We start from the raw sequence: 17,993 nt of genomic DNA, 5'->3' as shown, positions 1-17,993 counted from the left end.
CCCCACTATCACCTTTAATTAAATTGAAATATTAAAAGGTGGTCATATTTATTTATTAATAGAGCCCATAAACCTGGATTCTGATTGTCTGTTAGAATTTGAACTCTTATGACCTCCACATGCCCTTGGCTTTTCATCTCTGCCCCAATTATTATCACATTATGCAGCCCTTACACAATGGCAGATTTAGGCGACTTCGGTCAACCAATGTTTGGAAAGTTTTTCACAAATGTTGTGGAGATCTATGGAGAGCCCTTGGTTATGTGTAGTCAATATTTTACAAGTGTGGGTCTATTTATTAGGATCCCCATCAATTACAGGAACAAAAGGGGCTACTGACCATATTAAGAGAATTAAAGAGAGGGTGCAACACTTGGCTATGCTCTGTTGCAGCTTAGCTCTATTTAAAGAGAGTTTGTAAGCTCATTATTGCCTGTTAAACCACAGTGTTGGATAAATGCTTGTAAATGTAATTTAATCATACCCCTGTTGCAGTAAATGGTCATTGGATGCCTTAGAATAATCAGATTTTCACCACTATAAGTGTCCAGGAAGCATGACCATGCTACTCATGTGCCCCAGCTCTTTCCCCTTTAGTTTGACTGAACTTTTGGGCTTATCTTTTGGTGATAAACCCAGAGTGTGGTACTGAGACTGAACTACAACCAAGATACTAAACCAAACAGCTCTTTTCCAAAACTACAAAAATTTTACAAGTTGCCAATGGGCATTGATCAAGAGTGAACATCCTATCGTCAGTTTACAAAAAATAAAATGTAACTTTTAAACCAGATGCTGAATACTGAACCCGATTATGCCTCAATAAGAATCATTGTGAATCTTTCGACTATTTGGCATACACACAGATGTCTTTCATTCCACTATTTCTACATTAACATGAATAAATATTTGGGGACTTGCCTGACTTCGACCCATCACAATGCTCCTCTTTTCAAGGTCTAGTAGTTGGAAGAGTTCTTCTACAGCCTGTAAAGATAGAAGCACATTCAAGATCAAAACAAGCAGTGCTTGCCTGTAAGAATAGAGAAAAAATTTACAGAAATTTCTTCTTTTGAACTTGCTATGTAGGATGAAATTTGTTTCATTAAATGGGCACTGTTATAATGAAAATCAAAGCATTAAAGAGTAATATAAAACTATTAATGTTTGCAATTTATGTCCTGTTAAAAAAAATCCCTCTTTCCCTATTTTTTTTTTAGCTTTGAACTTTGGACCACTAGGGGTCTCTCTTCTATCTCTCCCTGCACCGTGTGCATAGATTTCGGACTTGTGCCAGACTGGCACAAGTCCGAAGTGCAGGTGGGGCGGAATATAAGCGTGGCCTTGCACAGCTCTCTCTCGCTGCATGGAGCACCTCAGCTACATTGAACACTGCCTGCTGTTCCACAACCCCCCACCCCCCTCCCTGTGAAGACGAGCCAGCCAGTAGTGCTGTGCATGGCAGGCAGAATGGCTCCAATTTCCCACCTTTCTGTATGCCTTGTGCTGTGCATAACAGAGAGGAGGGGATTGACAGCCGAGCGCAGCATAGAACAGGGAAGGATGGAAGTCTTACCCAGCAGGCTTCAGATCATGTCATGCTTGCCAGGTAACGCCCCCTCCTGCCGGCCAAAGCTCACAGTCTGCGAGCAAGAAAACAAAGACTGTAACAGGTGGAATACTAAATGAATTTACAAAAAAAATACAGCAAACTAATGGTAATGCAGAGTGGAACCTAGCAGAGGCAGAAAATGAGCTGATATGGATGATAGCCGGTACTCTTTAAAGGAGTTTTGTAGTGAAAGTTAACTTATCTCCTATCCAAAGGATAGGGGATAACTTATCTCCTATCTCCAGAATGGGGCCCCGGCAGTCTGCTGGAAGGGGTGTGCAAACCCTGGCATGAAGCGGCGACATGCTGCCTCCATGTGTCCCCTAGAGATACATGGAGGGGTATGTCGGCCATGGCTTCCTGTGGGGGTTGGAACGGCTGCTTCTGGCAGACTACCGGGGCCCCGTTCAGGAAATCGCGGGGGGGTCCCAGTGGTCGGACCTCCCACGATCTATAAGTTATAACCTATTCAAAGGATTTTTTACTTCACTACTTCTTTTACCTTTTTTATATACTTCATTAAATATTATCTCCTCTTTATAGAAATCATGGCTTAGTTATCTCCTCTTCATAGAAATCATGGCATAGTGATAAAAAAAATATCACTAGTGATCCCAATACCAAGCAGAACATAATCCTCTCTGGCTGCAGTATCAGCTTTGTCCCAGCTTAAACACAGGCTGGAACAAAGTCCAGTAGGTGAGGGCAGGAAGAGCACTCATCTGTGCTTACTCCTGTCCTATCAGACTCCTGTCTGAAAACAGAGAGGAGGGGGTTGCAAAACAGCCTGCGGTGATTGGATGAATAGACCCAGCACAGCAGACTCAGGGAGAAAGTAAATGCACAGTGAATGAGGGCGGACTCTGTGCTTGCATCAGACATGTCTGATCCTGAGCAGTTGATGTCAGAATTAGTGAGCAGCAGAAGAGAGGTTTTTGAGAGCCAAATACAGAAGCAAGACAGATGTAAAGTATCTGCATGACCTAGTGAGGAACACTTATAAGGAATATTTTTTTTCTGAGATACAACAGGTACATTTTAGACTCCCAGATGAAGGTTGCATACCGAAAAGTACATTGGAGTGGTGCTGTCCCGGTCTCTGCCATTTGCTGCTGTACCTTGGTATACTTTTATATTGATCTGTATCCCTGCAATGTTATTTTGTTTACATGCACTCTGCACTTTACCTGGTATGCAATATTTTTGCTCTCACTGTAAGATTTGTACTTTTTACATGCTGCTAACCATTTTGGATTGTGCAATTTAGTGTGCGAGTTTACTGTATTATCAATTACTCCATTGTGGTGGACTCAGTAAATAACATACTATATATACCTCAGCTTTTATTGCAGAGTCGGTGACACCACCTTTTTAGCTGTATTCCTCTTTGAAATATAACCAATTTTATTACCTTTATGTATTTATATTACACGGAATTAATAAAATTATGTGACTCCGTTTTTTTCTCTTTTGGTGTTTGCTATTCAATTTTGGAGCTTACATACATGTAGCCATTACCAGTACCTGGGTTAATCGGAAATGCTTAGTCACTTATGTACTAAATAAATATATATTTTTTCCCAGGTCATATTTGTCCGTTTGTGTATAATTCATTTTAAATGCCTGCATAGTATGAGTTTACAGGGATACATCCGGTTTTAATGTAAATGTGTAATCATTTTATAACTAACTTGTACAGTACTGATTTCTGTACAGTTATCAGAGTTGTTTATTATTACAAGCCAACTTGTGTGTCCATCCCATGATCTGATTAGTAAGTAATCAGTGAAGGTTCTTATTGTTTTAAAAATTCTAAATAATTATTTAAAAAAAAGTACATTGGAAGGTGGTATAACTTAACAATTAACATTTTGTTGTTGAAACTGGAATACCTCTTTACCAAAAGTCATATTTTAGGAGTGTAACCATAAAACCTACATTTAAAACATGGTATTTTTCACATTTTATTATGTATATTCAGTATACTGCAAAAAAAAAAAGCACATGAAAGCAATATTGAATTCATCAAAAACAAAATAAGAAATCTTTAACATCCCAGTACATGGGCATTGACAGCTTTGCCAAGTATGGCATGTGGAGATGCATTATTCATTATTGAATTTAATAGTGTTTGAATATTTAGCAGTGTATTCCATTTATTTCAATAATAGTGTAGTTTATCGCAAAAATCTGTTCGAAAATCTAAGTATTTTGACATTTCCTATGGGATTGAACACACATCAGTATGAGTTAAATATATCATAATGCATTGTATGTATGCATTGCAGTTTAGACAAATATAAAATGGACTAAAAGTAAAGAGCATTGAAGAACATGCCGCTTTTTATGTTTTGTGCTTTTTTATATTTTAGCAGCAGTTTACTCACACTTTGTGTCTTTTATTTGATGTTGTTAACCTTTCCATATATTATTTTGCTTTGCTAAATTGTTAGTATGTCTGTCTCAAGCACAAGATACTTACCATATGTACATTCATTCTCTAATAAAATCTATGGGGAAGTAATAAAGCTACAGAACTCCTTCACTTGGGTATTTCTATAGCTCCCATAAACTTAAAAGATTAGTGTAAAAAATAAGATCAGTAGATAGGCGCTATCTAGTGCTGTTAGCCTTTTCTTGTAGGCAATAAAATACAGAGAAGGTGATATGCTCACCTAGATGTGTTGCACACTGGGAACAACATCATTATACATATATACAGTACAGACCAAAAGTTTGGACACACCTTCTCATTTAGAGTTTTCTTTATTTTCATGACTATAAAAATTGTAGATTCACATTGAAGGCATTAAAACTATGAATTAACACATGTGGAATTATATAGATAACAAAAACGTGTGAAACAACTGAAAATATGTCATATTCTAGGTTCTTCAAAGTAGCCACCTTTTGCTTTGATTACTGCTTTGCAGACTCTTGGCATTCTCTTGTTGAGCTTCAAGAGGTAGTCACCTGAAATGGTTTTCACTTCACAGGTGTGCTGGTGTGGAGGAGGAGGTGTGATGGCGTGGGGGTGCTTTGCTGGTGACACTGTTGGGGATTTATTCAAAATTGAAGGCATACTGAACCAGCATGGCTACCACAGCATCTTGCAGCAGCATGCTATTCCATCCGGTTTGCGTTTAGTTGGACCGTCATTTATTTTTCAACAGGTAATGACCCCAAACACACCTCCAGGCTGTGTAAGGGCTATTTGACCAAAAAGGAGAGTGATGGGGTGCTGCGCCAGATGACCTGGCCTCCACAGTCACTGGACCTGAACCCAATCGAGATGGTTTGGGGTGAGCTGGACCACAGAGTGAAGGCAAAAAGGGCCAACAAGTGCTAAGCATCTCTGGGAACTCCTTCAAGACTGTTGGAATACCATTTCAGGTGACCACCTCTTGAAGCTCATCATGAGAATGTCAAGAGTGTGCAAAGCAGTAATCAAAGCAAAAGGTGGCTAGAACCTAGAATATAACATATTTTCACACTTTTTTGTTATGTATATAATTCCACATTCATAGTTCATAGTTTTGATGCCTTCAGTGTGAATCCACAATTTTTATAGTCATGAAAATAAAGAAAACTCTGAATGAGAAGTGTGTCCAAACTTTTGGTCTGTACTGTATAATAAGCAGATTTCCTCTCTGAGTAAGGAGCAGCCCAAATCTGAAACTGGGATCAAAAGCAGAAGCGGTAATGAAGAATGGATGGAGAGATCCCAGAGGATTGAGGAGGTGGATGTGTCTTACTGGTGAATATAATTAACCTTTGAGGAGACAGGTTTAAAATATTAAAGTTGGACTACACGTTTCGAGGGGTTAAATCCTCTTTTCATCAGATCCTAAAAAGAGAGGATTTAACCTTTCTAAATGTGTGGTTCAATAATAAAACACAAAATTATGCTAAACCTTTCCACTGATAGTTAATGATATTTGCCAGTGAGCGCTGAGCTAAGCCTTCCAACTCTTTAGCGATCCAGCAATCCTCTGGGGTTTCTTCCTCTGTTCTTCATAGACTTTACAGAGGACCTAGCACCTTTTGGAAAACCTCATAAAGAAAGAGGAGACTAAATGATTTTTTTTTTTTTTTCCAAACATAAAACCTTTTTCAATTATGGCCACACCAAACTCCAAAAATGGGCTGGACAAAATTATTGACACCCTTTCAAAATTTTGGAAAAATAACATTGTTTCATGCATGTGATGCTACTTTAAACTCACCTGGAGCAAGTAACAGGTGTGGACAATATAAAAATCACACATGAAAGCAGATAAAAAGGAGATGAGTTCCCTTAGTCTTTGCACTGTGTGTCTGTGTGTGCCACACTAAGCATGGACAACAGAAAGAGGAGAAGAGAACTGTCTGAGGACTTTAGAACCAAAATTGTGGAAAAATATCAACAATCTCAAGGTTACAAGTCCATCTACAGATATTTAGATTTGCCTTTGTCCACAGTGCGCAACATTATCAAGAAGTTTGCAACCTACGGCACTGTAGTTAATCTCCTTTGGCGTGGACAAAAGAGAAAAATTGATGAATGGTGTCAACGGAGGATAGTCCAGATGGTGGATAATCAGCACCAAACAAGTTCCAAAGATATTGAAACTGTCCTGCAGGCTCAGGGAGCATCAGTGTCAGCGTGAACTATCCATCGACATTTGAATGAAATGAAACGCTATGGCAGGAGACCCAGGAGGACCCCACTGCTGACACAGAGACATAAAAAAGCAAGACTACATTTTGCCAAAATGAACATGAGTAAGCCAAAATCCTTCTGGGAAAACGTCTTGTGGACAGATGAGACCAAGATAAGGCTTTTTGGTAAAGGACATCATTCTACTGCTTACCGAAAATGGAATGAGGCCTACAAAGAAAAGAACAAAGGACCTACAGTGAAAAATGGTGGAGGTTAAATGATGTTTTGAGGTTGTTATGCTGCCTCTGGCACTGGGTGCCTTGAATGTGTGCAAGGCATTGTAAAATCTGAGGATTACCAATGGATTTTGGGTCGCATTGTACAGCCCAGTGTCAGAAAGCTGGGTTTGCGTCTGAGATCTTGGGTCTTCCAGCAGGACAATGACCCCAAACATATGTCAAAAAGCACCCAGATATGGATGGCAACAAGGCGCTGGAGAGTTCTGAAGTGGCCAGCAATGAGTCCAGATCTAAATCCCATTGAACACCTAAGGAGAGATCTTAAAATTGCTGTTGGGAAAAGGTGACCTTCCAATAAGAGAGACCTGGAGCAGTTCGGAAAGGAAGAGTGGTCCAACTGTCAGGGTCCGGACTGGAATGCGGGGAGGACACAGGAGTGGATCCTCTGTGTCAGTGAGGCGATGGCGTGGGCTGTGCCAGGGGAACGGAATCTAAGGGGTTACTGGTATTCAGCAGAGCCCGCCGCAAAGCGGGATGGACTTTCTGCGGCAGGTAACCCCCAGGTTGTTCCACCCGATAGCGACTCAACCTCACTGAGAGCTGAGACAGGCGCGGTACACAAGGACAAGGCAAGGCGAGGTCAGACGTAGTAGAAGGTCAAGGCAGGCGGCAAAGATTCATAGTAAGGGGCAACGGCAAAGTGTCTGGATACACAGGCTAGGGAACACACAGAACGCTTTCTCAGGTCACTAGGGCAACAAGATCCGGCAAGGACAGGAAGGGGGAGTGGGTTTTTGTGTTACACAGATTGGGCCAGGCACCAATAATGGTGCACTGGCCCTTTAAATCTTAGTAAGCCGGCGCGCGCCCTAGGTGTGCGGTGAGTGACGTGGGACGCGATCCGTGAGCGGCACGTACGGTCCCACGGATCGTGTCCCCACCAGTGACAGAGGAGCAGGACTGAAGTGCTGCATACTGGGGGACGCCACAAGCGCTCCGGGAGGCAGCGGGACTCGGAGCGCTTGGCGTTACACCAACATTCCGGCTGAGAGGTGTAAGAAGCTTATTGATGGTTATAGGAAGCGACTGATTTCCGTTATTTTTTCCAAAGGGTATACAACCAAATATTATGTTAAGGGTGCCAATAATTTTGTCTATCCCATTTTTGGAGTTTGGTGTGACATTATGTTCAATTTGCTTTTTTCCTCCCTTTGTGTGTATTGTAACTTAACTAAAAAAAAAAAAAAAGGAGGAAAAAGAGCAAATTGGTCATAATGTCACACCAAACTCCAAAGTGCAGTGTATCAGTATCCAACATACCACAGACAAGCTGATCTGCTTCAGAGCATCTGATCTTTGCTGCTCTCTTGCCCTGGTCACACACTTGTAAAATCAGGCTCAGTACCGCAACATACCACTGAACTGGAGTATTGGAGTGGCTTTATGTCCAGAATCTTCAGTCACTCCCAAAACCCGGACCCAAACTCCAGTCTTAAGTCACTGAGGCAAGAACCTCCCATCCACCATTTTACCTGTTACTTGCTTACAACACATATTATATGTCCTGTCCAGTAGATATATTCCCAGTAGATCTATTCTTCTAACTATGTAACTTCTATATACTATTCTTACTATGTAGCTAATTCATGCTAAATTATAACTTTACATAGCAAGTTGAACACTGTAACTCTATTTATTGCTTGGTTACCGAAAAAAGCCTTCTTATGGCTATTAAATGGGTTTTGCTTCTTCTTAAAAGGCCTCTGCTGTATGTAAGGCTGTATGTAGCTATCTGCAACCTTTTATTGTCATTAATTGATATTAAGCAAATAAGCTGCTATGTAGCTTCTTAAGCTGTTGTTATAATTTATCTGGGCAGTAAAATCTCTATGACAACCACTATTGTTGTAATGAATTGTATAGCAAAACAGGATTTATTGCCTTTGGAGATAATAAAATCAACAGGTTGAAGACTTTCAGTGAATCAAAGTGATTTGCATTATGGAGAATCAATGGAGAATAGAATTTTTAAAGATTTGCCATCTCTAATTGTCATGGCAGAATAATGGCTAATAAAATCGTGAATCTACATTGTCTGCAAACACACTATGTGAAACTCCTTGTAAATTATAAAACATTCTGCACAAGCAAAGTGTATCTGTGACAACTGTTCATTCATTCATTCAAAGACATACCCTTAACTCCGACCTGCTGTATATGTCTACTATAAGTCATTCCTATTACCCTGTTCAGTCTCTCTGTAGTCTTCCTGAAAAGATTAACTGCCCGCTTGGCATTAATTCTATATAAATGTTAAATCACATTGAAGCTTGGCTGCAGAGTCCAGACATACGAATAAAATGCATCTCTGAAACTAAAGCTAAATAAAGGGAAAGCACTTTATTTAACCTATAGAAGGATACGATATAGGGCACTTTTGCAATAAAACCCAACTTCCTCTCTCGTAATGAGTAAGTTTAGCTCTGTAAATCATAAATGAATGCCGATCACTGTCTCCTATGGAGCCATCACCATCACTATGCAAAGGAGGACTTAAGCCATCATTCTAAAGAACTGCTAAAACAGTCTCACATTTAGTACATTAACTATCCCAAGAAGGGACATTTTCATAGCTTGATATATCCAGAGTGCAGTTAGACATATTAGAAGAGGCAATATCACTGAACACATATGCTGAAGCTGCCATCGATAGTAATATATATTTCAATATTGATGTCAAGCAGCAGGAATTGCTGTTCTGTTACAACAGCGATATTCCTCCGACAGAACACTAAATCCCTTCTCCCGTATTTATTCTGCTCAGAACTACAGGAGCTTGCATGTTAAATCTCTCATTTCATGGGATGACTGCTTTTCTCCTCTATTCTCCACCTAAATTATTCATGGGACGCAATGAATAGTCTTTTCATCTGCTCTGTTTCTTGCTGGGTGTTTGCTTCTATATTTCACATTCTCAATGAAAAGTGTGAAAGATTAACGCACGTACAGGACCCTTTTGGAAACAGATAAAAAAAATAATTGCTTACAAGAATATCCACTATAAAATACCAATATTAAATGATAAATGATATTTGCAATACTTTTATCCAGCTGAGAAATACTGCACCATGAAATGACTTATATATGGGATGTGAAAGGAAAGAACATCATCTATATTATGATGCTATTATACGATAAACCTTCATTTTATTAATATTGAAATAATAATCCGGGAAATTAGATAGCGCTATTCTGATACCATCACCATTGAATTATCCTATAACTGGAGAATATAATATAAGTGAGGGAATATATAGCCTCATATTCTCGCAGGACTCCGGTGAGCAATGGAGAATTAATGCCATAAACAAGTTGTGCGGTGTACCTTGATCTATATGTACACAGCTATTCCCAGAGCTTCTTACGCACAAGCTTCTCAGCTGTGGTCCGCATGATATCGTAAGAGGTATAATATGGTAAGGCATCAAAAACACACTAGAGCCTCTAAAGCAGCACATAGATGGATCTGTACTACAAAATCATGAACATTCCTTCGTGGAGCTCTACAGCAGATATATTAATAATTTCCTAATAAAATCAAATGTTTTTTTTTCTAATCAATTCTGTATATAGAAGAGGCCTCTGTTTGTCTTCAGAGGAAATCACAGTAGGTGTATAGTGTGACCCCATAAACAACTATGAGCATTACTGCGCTATATCATTTGGAAACTGTCAGGAGCCTTCCTACACCTGCATGAATCCTAGAGTCGACCATGCATAGCCTACTAGAGCAATCCTACAGCATTGACCCAACAGTGTTTTCGTTGTAGTTGAAAAAAAATCTGTTAAATAGACTTACAGTAAAACACAATATATCCCTATCAGCAAAACCTTTATAGTTAATGGCACAATAACAAAAAAACTAAATTTAAAATTAGAGATTCCCAATGTAATTACTTAGTAGGGAATCCTACACATTTCTTAATGAGTAATTCCTACAAAAAGCTGTCGCCTACACATCAGCTTCAATACCTTCAGGCTATTGCTTGGCAGCAAACACCGTTGATTCTGTATGAGTCTATGGATTTTCTAGGCTGACCCTAAATGGCTTTTCATAGCTTTTCTCTATTGTCATATTATAATAAAAGTTTGTAAAAAAAACTCTAAAGGCCTCTTAAGGTTAATTGATGGGGATCCGATGGCCATAAGAAAGGAAAGGAAAATTGTACCCCGAATGAGTGGAGTGCACCAATGATTTTTAATGAGCCTACCAAACATTGCCGAGCAGTGAGCTTGACGCTCCATAGAGAATGAATGAAACACTAGCCAAGCATACAATTTATTCGGGGCTACAATATACATTAAAGGGGGCAGTCAGACCCCCACCTATCAGCTTGATAGAAATACCCCTTTACCCAAGAAAAGTTAGAAAATGGTAACAAAAGCTGAATGTTCGATTATTTTTGCCTAGTATTAGACTTTAAATAATGTTTTTTTTTTTTTTATTCTTGACAGAACATTGAAATTGCTATATCTTTCCTTGCTCTAGTTTACAATTCAGTGTTTCCAATGTATATATTGTAGGCTGAAACATACTGATTCAATAGTTTGTTTTTTATACCTTTCTCTCATCCACAGGTTCATATGTGGACATATACTTCTTCATAACTTGTGATGCCAGCACTTGAAAGCGAAGTCGAAACTCTGTTAGACCCATACGATCAGTATAACCTATAAACACAAAACAGCATATACTGACTTTCACATGTATTGTCTTTAACACATTTTATTACATAGCTTTGTATTATGGAATTGGAAGTGTAATTTTAAAAGAGACAATTCATAGCCAATAAATACAGCAAGGCTAAGAAAAGCCACCACAAACTTTACTGGGATGTTTTATGAGCAATGTTTGAGATGTTCCAGTGGTTTGGATTTATGCCCTACTGTTCCCCAAGCATGTCAACATACCATTGGTCCTTATCTATATTGTGCATAGGGCAGATTAAATGATGACCACTTTCCATGTAATGCTAAATTATAGAAAATATGCTGAAATGTAGGGGAGGCTTGTAAAAAAAAGTCTGAATAATGCTTTTATTAATGGAATATGTAGATTTTAGTGATAGCTGGTGGCTTCTGAATCTACATGAGAATTTTCTTTGACCATTTAGCCAATAAATGTCAAATGCAAAGTAGTTACCAGCAGCACATGAATGCAGAAAAATATATATTAAAGAGTAGGGTATACACCTCCCTGGGCAAGATCCTAAAGTGAGTACAAGTAGAACAAACAAAATCCAGGAAGACTATTTAATTCACATCATGCAACATTTTGGGACACAATTGAGAAAGGTGGTGGTACTAAAACTTTCCATTAGGTGAATAAAAAAGGGCTTCTTCATCTGGATGTGCTGCCTTGGATTTTGTTTATTGCACTTACATAAAATACTGTGGTTGTGCTTTGAGTCTAGGTATACATTTACCCTGATAAGACATTTAATGTCATGGCACAAACCATATAGAAAAAGCTTCAATATAAACATATGGTATGATCTCATAGACTTGTATGGGTTTCGCTTTACAATTTGTTCACTTGAAATTTAAAACACAGTTATATTAAAGTCATGTACATGAGGCCTTAGGGGTGTAACCCCAAGATAATAACCTATCCACATGATGGGTGATAAGTAGAGATAAGTGAACTGAACGTGGTAGAACCTGGTAGAACCCGACTTCAGTCAGAACTTTGTTAAAGGTTCAGTTGGTCTAGAACTAAAACTTCAGGCGGTTGGGTTCAGCAAAACCAGTTAAAATAACATCAGCCCCATGGCAGAAAGGAGAATGAGGAAAGATTACATTACAGGGAATCCCATAATGCCTTTTAAACAGCTATTCCAGCCAATCAGGAGGCAGTCCAGTGGTGATGACAAAGCCAATATAAAATCCTACGCACATACAGATAGCAGTTATTAGGTGAAGATCTCTGTGAGGGACACTAAGCAGCAAACACAGATAGGAATAGGACCATACATACATAATAATTGTAGTAAATCAGCAATGAGAAGAGTGTTCTGTATATGATCTGTCAGTGTATAATCTGCTTTCATTGGACTTTAAATATGAGTTTTTTTTGTATTACACTAATTGTGAAAAAACCATACATAAAGGATTTTGTGTCACTTTTGTGCACTTTCTAGGATGTCTATCCTGTTGCTACCTCCCAAAATGGGAATCAGTTTTCACAGCTTGTAAAATGCCATTGCCATTTAAATTTCCAGGCACAAAACCTGTTGCTACTCCTAAACAGGAATAATTTTTGGACACTTGGAAAAAGCCATTGCTCGCTTCTATACCTCAGTGTATATGAAAATTGGCAGGAATCGGCCTACAAAAATGGATACTTATTGGACATTTAAAAAAAATAAATAAATCAGCTAGTGTAGTATGTTTTTATTCAACCTGCAGCATGTTTTTATTCCACATTTTGACATAACTTTGAAACCAAATTTGCAGTAAAAACACCTCAGAAGTAAAAGAACACACCCCAAGGTGACACACGTGTTATACAGGGCTTTAAGAGGTCTTAGACAGCGTTATACTCATTTTTTTGGCTATTGGTGAAATATAGGATCGGACAGAACTAGTTAAGCCAGAACCAGAAGAGTTTGTTTGTTTCTATTGATAAGTATATGATTAGCGGGGGTCCACTGCTGGGACCCCTACTGATTATAGAAATGGAGGCTCCTTTTATTCCAAGTGAATGAAGTGACATCACATGTGCTCAACCACTGCCCCATTTACTTGTTGAAAATTAAATGTTTAATGTATCCTGTTTATGTCCTGTTGATGACACATTATAATTAGGGGATAACCCAATTAAGACAATGGACACAATAGTATCATTATCATCTGATATGCAAAATCAGACTAAAAGCTGCCTACATTTGGTGAACTAGTTACCAGCCCTAAAGAAAATGTTAATGTTTGCTGTCAAGTGAATTCCTTTTTTTTTTTTTTTTAAATAGACAGAATGGATGTAGCAATTTCACCTAAAACTTCCTAGCAGCTATTTGTTAACATCATTAATTCCTCAGAAGTCATTATGTTCTTCATTCTAATGGGCTAGTTCTATAATTTGTCTTATGCAGCAATCACATCTTCAGTCCATGTCATTATCAGGAACCATCATTAAGACATTAGCAATATATTTTCTTGCACGGTATGCAGGTATTTATAAACAGCTTGTCAGAAGTGTGACACTGCTCATATTAAGTATATGCAATAATCAATTATCATGTATTTACATTAACATCGTAGGACAAAAAGAGGAGCACTGCTATTCTACAAAGCTCCATGCAATACAATTCTGCTGCCTAGCAAACAATATTGTCATTTTAGGGGCATTTAAAGAAGAACATATTATTTTACATCTCTACCAAACAATGGTTTTAGGTATTAGTTCTCAAAAATAAAGAACATGAGAGGAGAGACTCTCCACAGGAGAGACTATCAAAGCTAAATGTATTTACAGTAGAGACAACTGAGGGGACATATATAACAGCTTTATTGGAATTGTAGCAAAAACCTTTCTTATTTTGTTTTCAGTAGACATAATCACTCCCTTGTGCCAAACTCAAACTACGAGCTATTTTAGTATCTGTACAGTAAAATTATGGAAAATAATACTACGAGATGTGGTAATGGTAGTAAGTATGAATACAAAATTCTCCGACAGGATGGGGTAATGGTAGATAGATGGTGTAAATAGACATTAATGGGCTAGACATTTTCTTATGAAATGAAATATGCAGGTTAGGCCACGTTCACATTTACATCTGCCACTGCTGAATTCAGGGACGAACTCAGCAGTTGGGATTTTTTTTTACTTTTTGTGAAATGGGAGAAGTGAAGAGATTTTAATTTTTATTAGGGAGGGCAGTTTTTTTAAATACTTTTAATATATTTTTAATAGTCCCAATAAGGGACAAGCACTAGCAGTCAATAGATTGCTTTCACTGTTCAGCGCTATGGACTCTCTGCTAATAAAGTCTAGCATGACCAGACTCTATTACTAAAGTGACAATCCAGTGCCACGGCGTTATGGAGGGGGACTTCGGCCTCCATTTTAACATGGTGGCCTGGGAGGAGCAATGCAGGGAGGAGGGGGAGTGATGAGTCAGTACATAGTTTGGTACTTGTCATTACAGCCTTTAGATGCTGTGATTGGCATTGATCCTGGCTTCCAACGGGTTGATCATTAGCGGTGAGGTACAAGCTGCTTCATGTGAATGGCGTAAATGTACATCATAGTGCACTAAGTACCAGTGCACCATGATGCACATTTATGTCCTTTGCAAAATACGTTCATATGAAAGCGGCCTAAAGGGAACAACAAGATATATTGGCGATGATGCACAGAAAACGCAGCAGGTGGAAACATTAACATTGATGACAAGGAATACGTTTTGGCCATTACTATTCTCAGGTATTGAATGGATAAATGATCACAAATGGGAATTTAAGTACACATACAGTAATCTGGGCAGTTTTATGGGCCATTCTTTACCCCATAATTGTCAATTTTATGTCCAAAAACATCTCCAAAACCAACCATTATTTGCCATTAAATTCTATTAATTCAGTTGTAAAACAGCTGTTTGTACATCCATATTAATTTTACAGATGAAATTATTAAAGTCGTAAAATAAAGTATCAGTAATTTACATTTAAAAAATATGGAAGTATTTGAGCACATACTTTGGCATGTAATATGGGACATTATTTTGGCCTGTTTATGGCCCAAAATATATCCTGTCTAAAAATAGATTTTAAACTTAACCTATTTCTGCAGGCAGCCCCATAAAAACAACAGCTTAAAATACAGAACAAAAAGGCGATATTTTTGCTGATCAAAATATGTTCAAAAAGCATACAAATTTCAGACTTTTTTACCACAATGGATTATGCCATATGATAAATTTGGCAGCTCTTTAGACTTGTCTAAGCTTTTAACCCAACTATAGGCTTTGGCTTCTTTCACACTGCCTGTACACGGCAGTGTGACGGCCGTTGGGAGAGAAGGCCAGAATAGCGGGAGAAATATTACTGATTGTGCCGTCTTTTTCTCCTGCTATTCATAACGGCACCTGGCGGCCCCCATAATAGTGAATGTGAGCCACCGGGAACCTTTGTTGCCTGTTGCTCCCCGTCATTAGAACGGCCATTAAAGTCAGGAAAAAAAAAGAGACTTTGATGGCCAATCTTGACGGTGAGCAACGGCAGTGTAAAAGGGGCTTAACTTGTGTACAGAGTCAAGCCAACCAGCACTACTGAGCTAAGAAGAAATAGTTAATAAACGAGTGTAATCCAGGGTCTTGTGTACATGTCAGGGCCAAAGGTACAAGCAGTTATGTGGAGGTGCTAACAGTCCAGAAATACAGCACAATGAATCAAGTGAAAAAGAATGAAAGTTGCACTCACCACGAACACTGCAGTCACACTGCAGTCACGCAGTGGAGGGAAGGGGGAGAACAGACATCACCTTCGGGGAGCTGAAAAAGAACAGCTACAAATCGTTTCGCAGAAAAGACTGCTTGTTCACGCGTGAACTAGCAGTCTTTTCTGCGAAATTATTCGTAGCTGTTCTTTTTCAGCTCCCCGGAGCTGATGTCTGTTCTCCCCCTTCCCTCCACTGCGTGACTTGTAACCTTTGTCTGCAACATGGAATACATTTTGAATTTAAAAATACTTTGCAGTGTTCGTGGTGAGTGAAACTTTCATTCTTTTTCACTTAAAAGGGGCTTAAGTTGCACCAATATTGTACGCCAACATTTTATCGTGCTCTCTTGGTGCACACGGCTGCATTTCAAAATGTTTCACATTGTAGCCACAAAATCTGGAAATGAGTTACCATACTTTTATGTGCAGTAATGAAAACATCCAATACAAAAAAAAAAAAATATTTGCATAGAATTACAAAATTAGCACTGATAGATATGATTCTAAGGCTAAGTTTCCACTTGTTTTATATTTTTGGGGAAAAACTCCAAGAAAAAGGCCAATTCTGCTGCGTGGCTTTTTTTTTTTTTGGGGGGGGGGGGGGGGGCTGCTGCGGCCAGATGTAAATCAATGAGAAATCGCAAAATTCCTTTTTTTTCTATTTTGCGTTTTTCAGTTTGCCGTTTTTTTTTTATCCTTTTGGCGTTTTTTTTTTTTTTAACTCTTTTTTGGAGTTTTTAAGCTCCTTGGTGGTATTGCAAAGTTGCAGCATGTTGAGCCTATGGCATTTTGTTCCCTGAAATCATAGTGTTTTTCTCCTATAGAAGTCTATGGGAGTAAAAAAAACACCAAGAAAAACAAACATGTGGGTTTTAACTTTGGTGTTTTTGCAGGTGGTTTTTATTCCTTTTTTAATAAAATTTAGTAGGGTACCATTAAAAAAAATACTTTAAAAATGCAGTAGTGATGGAAAAAATTGTATTTAACTAAATTTATCTTTATTATAACAAAATGTTTATACATTTTTAAACAGGGATCAATTTATATGGGCGGGCAGGGCACTAAAAATGTAGCCGACAATAATAAAAATGTAGTGTGTGTGTTTTTTTCACTTTAAAAAAAAAAACATTTTTTAGGTAGTACTATTACTCCCAACATGGAACACACTGTTCCATGATGGGAGTAGTAGTACCTGTACTAATTGACAGATCGCCCGTGTCACTTCTGACACCCGTTGCGATCCTCCTGTGTAATGTATAGATGCGGCTGTACGCTCTTCTATGGACCCCTGCACTGCCATCTATATACACCTATTCATATTTCCCGCAGAGAGCTGTGATTGGCCAGATGGCTCCAGCCAATCACAACTCTCTGTGGGCAATATGAATAGGTGTATATATACGTCAGTGCAGGGGACCATAGAAGAGCGGCTGGCCGCCCGCATCTATACATTATACAGGAGGATCACAGTGGGTGTCAGGAGTGACACTCACTGCGATCTGTCTATTAATGCAAGTACTACAGTTCCCAGCATGGAGCAGAGTGTGCTCCATGTTGGAAGCGGTAGTACCTGCAGTTAAGGACAGATCACAGCAGGTGTCACTCCTGACACCCGCTGTGATCATCCTTCATCCCTGAGATGCGGAACGGCTTTCTTCTGCGCTCGCATTTCTGCTCTTAACTCCAGCCAGCCACTCACCATTCATATTTTCCACCATCCGGCCAATCCCCACTCTGGGTGGAAAATATGAATGAGTGATGTGAATTCCTATTCACATCACTGGCCAGCCCGGAGTATAGTGCAGAGATGCGAGCGCTGTATGGAGCCGCTACACATCTCTGCTATATTATGGACGATCGCAGCTACATGTTTAATGCCCTGCACGTCCACATTAATTGATTCCTATTGGAAAATTAAATAAAATTTCGTTATAAAAAATATAGATTTCGTTAAATACATTTTTCCCATCACTAATGCATCATTTTTTTTTTTGTTTGT

The 17,993-nt window shown here is 38.8% G+C and overlaps 1 protein-coding gene across 1 annotated transcript in view; it reads right to left on the bottom strand.

Moving 5' to 3' along the window:
• The window catches only part of MYO18B (myosin XVIIIB), a 602,318-nt gene that overhangs the window by 354,851 nt on the left and 229,474 nt on the right, over window positions 1-17,993 (bottom strand). The window contains exons 22-23 of the mRNA XM_056518071.1: window positions 11,115-11,224; window positions 922-987 (exon numbers count right to left, since the gene is read on the bottom strand). Coding sequence (XP_056374046.1) covers window positions 922-987; window positions 11,115-11,224 — 176 coding nt within the window. The remainder of the gene's footprint in view (window positions 1-921; window positions 988-11,114; window positions 11,225-17,993) is intronic.

This window comes from Hyla sarda, chromosome 1, assembly GCF_029499605.1.
Source record: "Hyla sarda isolate aHylSar1 chromosome 1, aHylSar1.hap1, whole genome shotgun sequence".
Classification (NCBI taxonomy): domain Eukaryota; kingdom Metazoa; phylum Chordata; class Amphibia; order Anura; family Hylidae; genus Hyla; species Hyla sarda.
The sequence above is the reverse complement of the archived record's forward strand: the minus strand, read 5'-3'. Positions and strand labels throughout refer to the sequence as shown.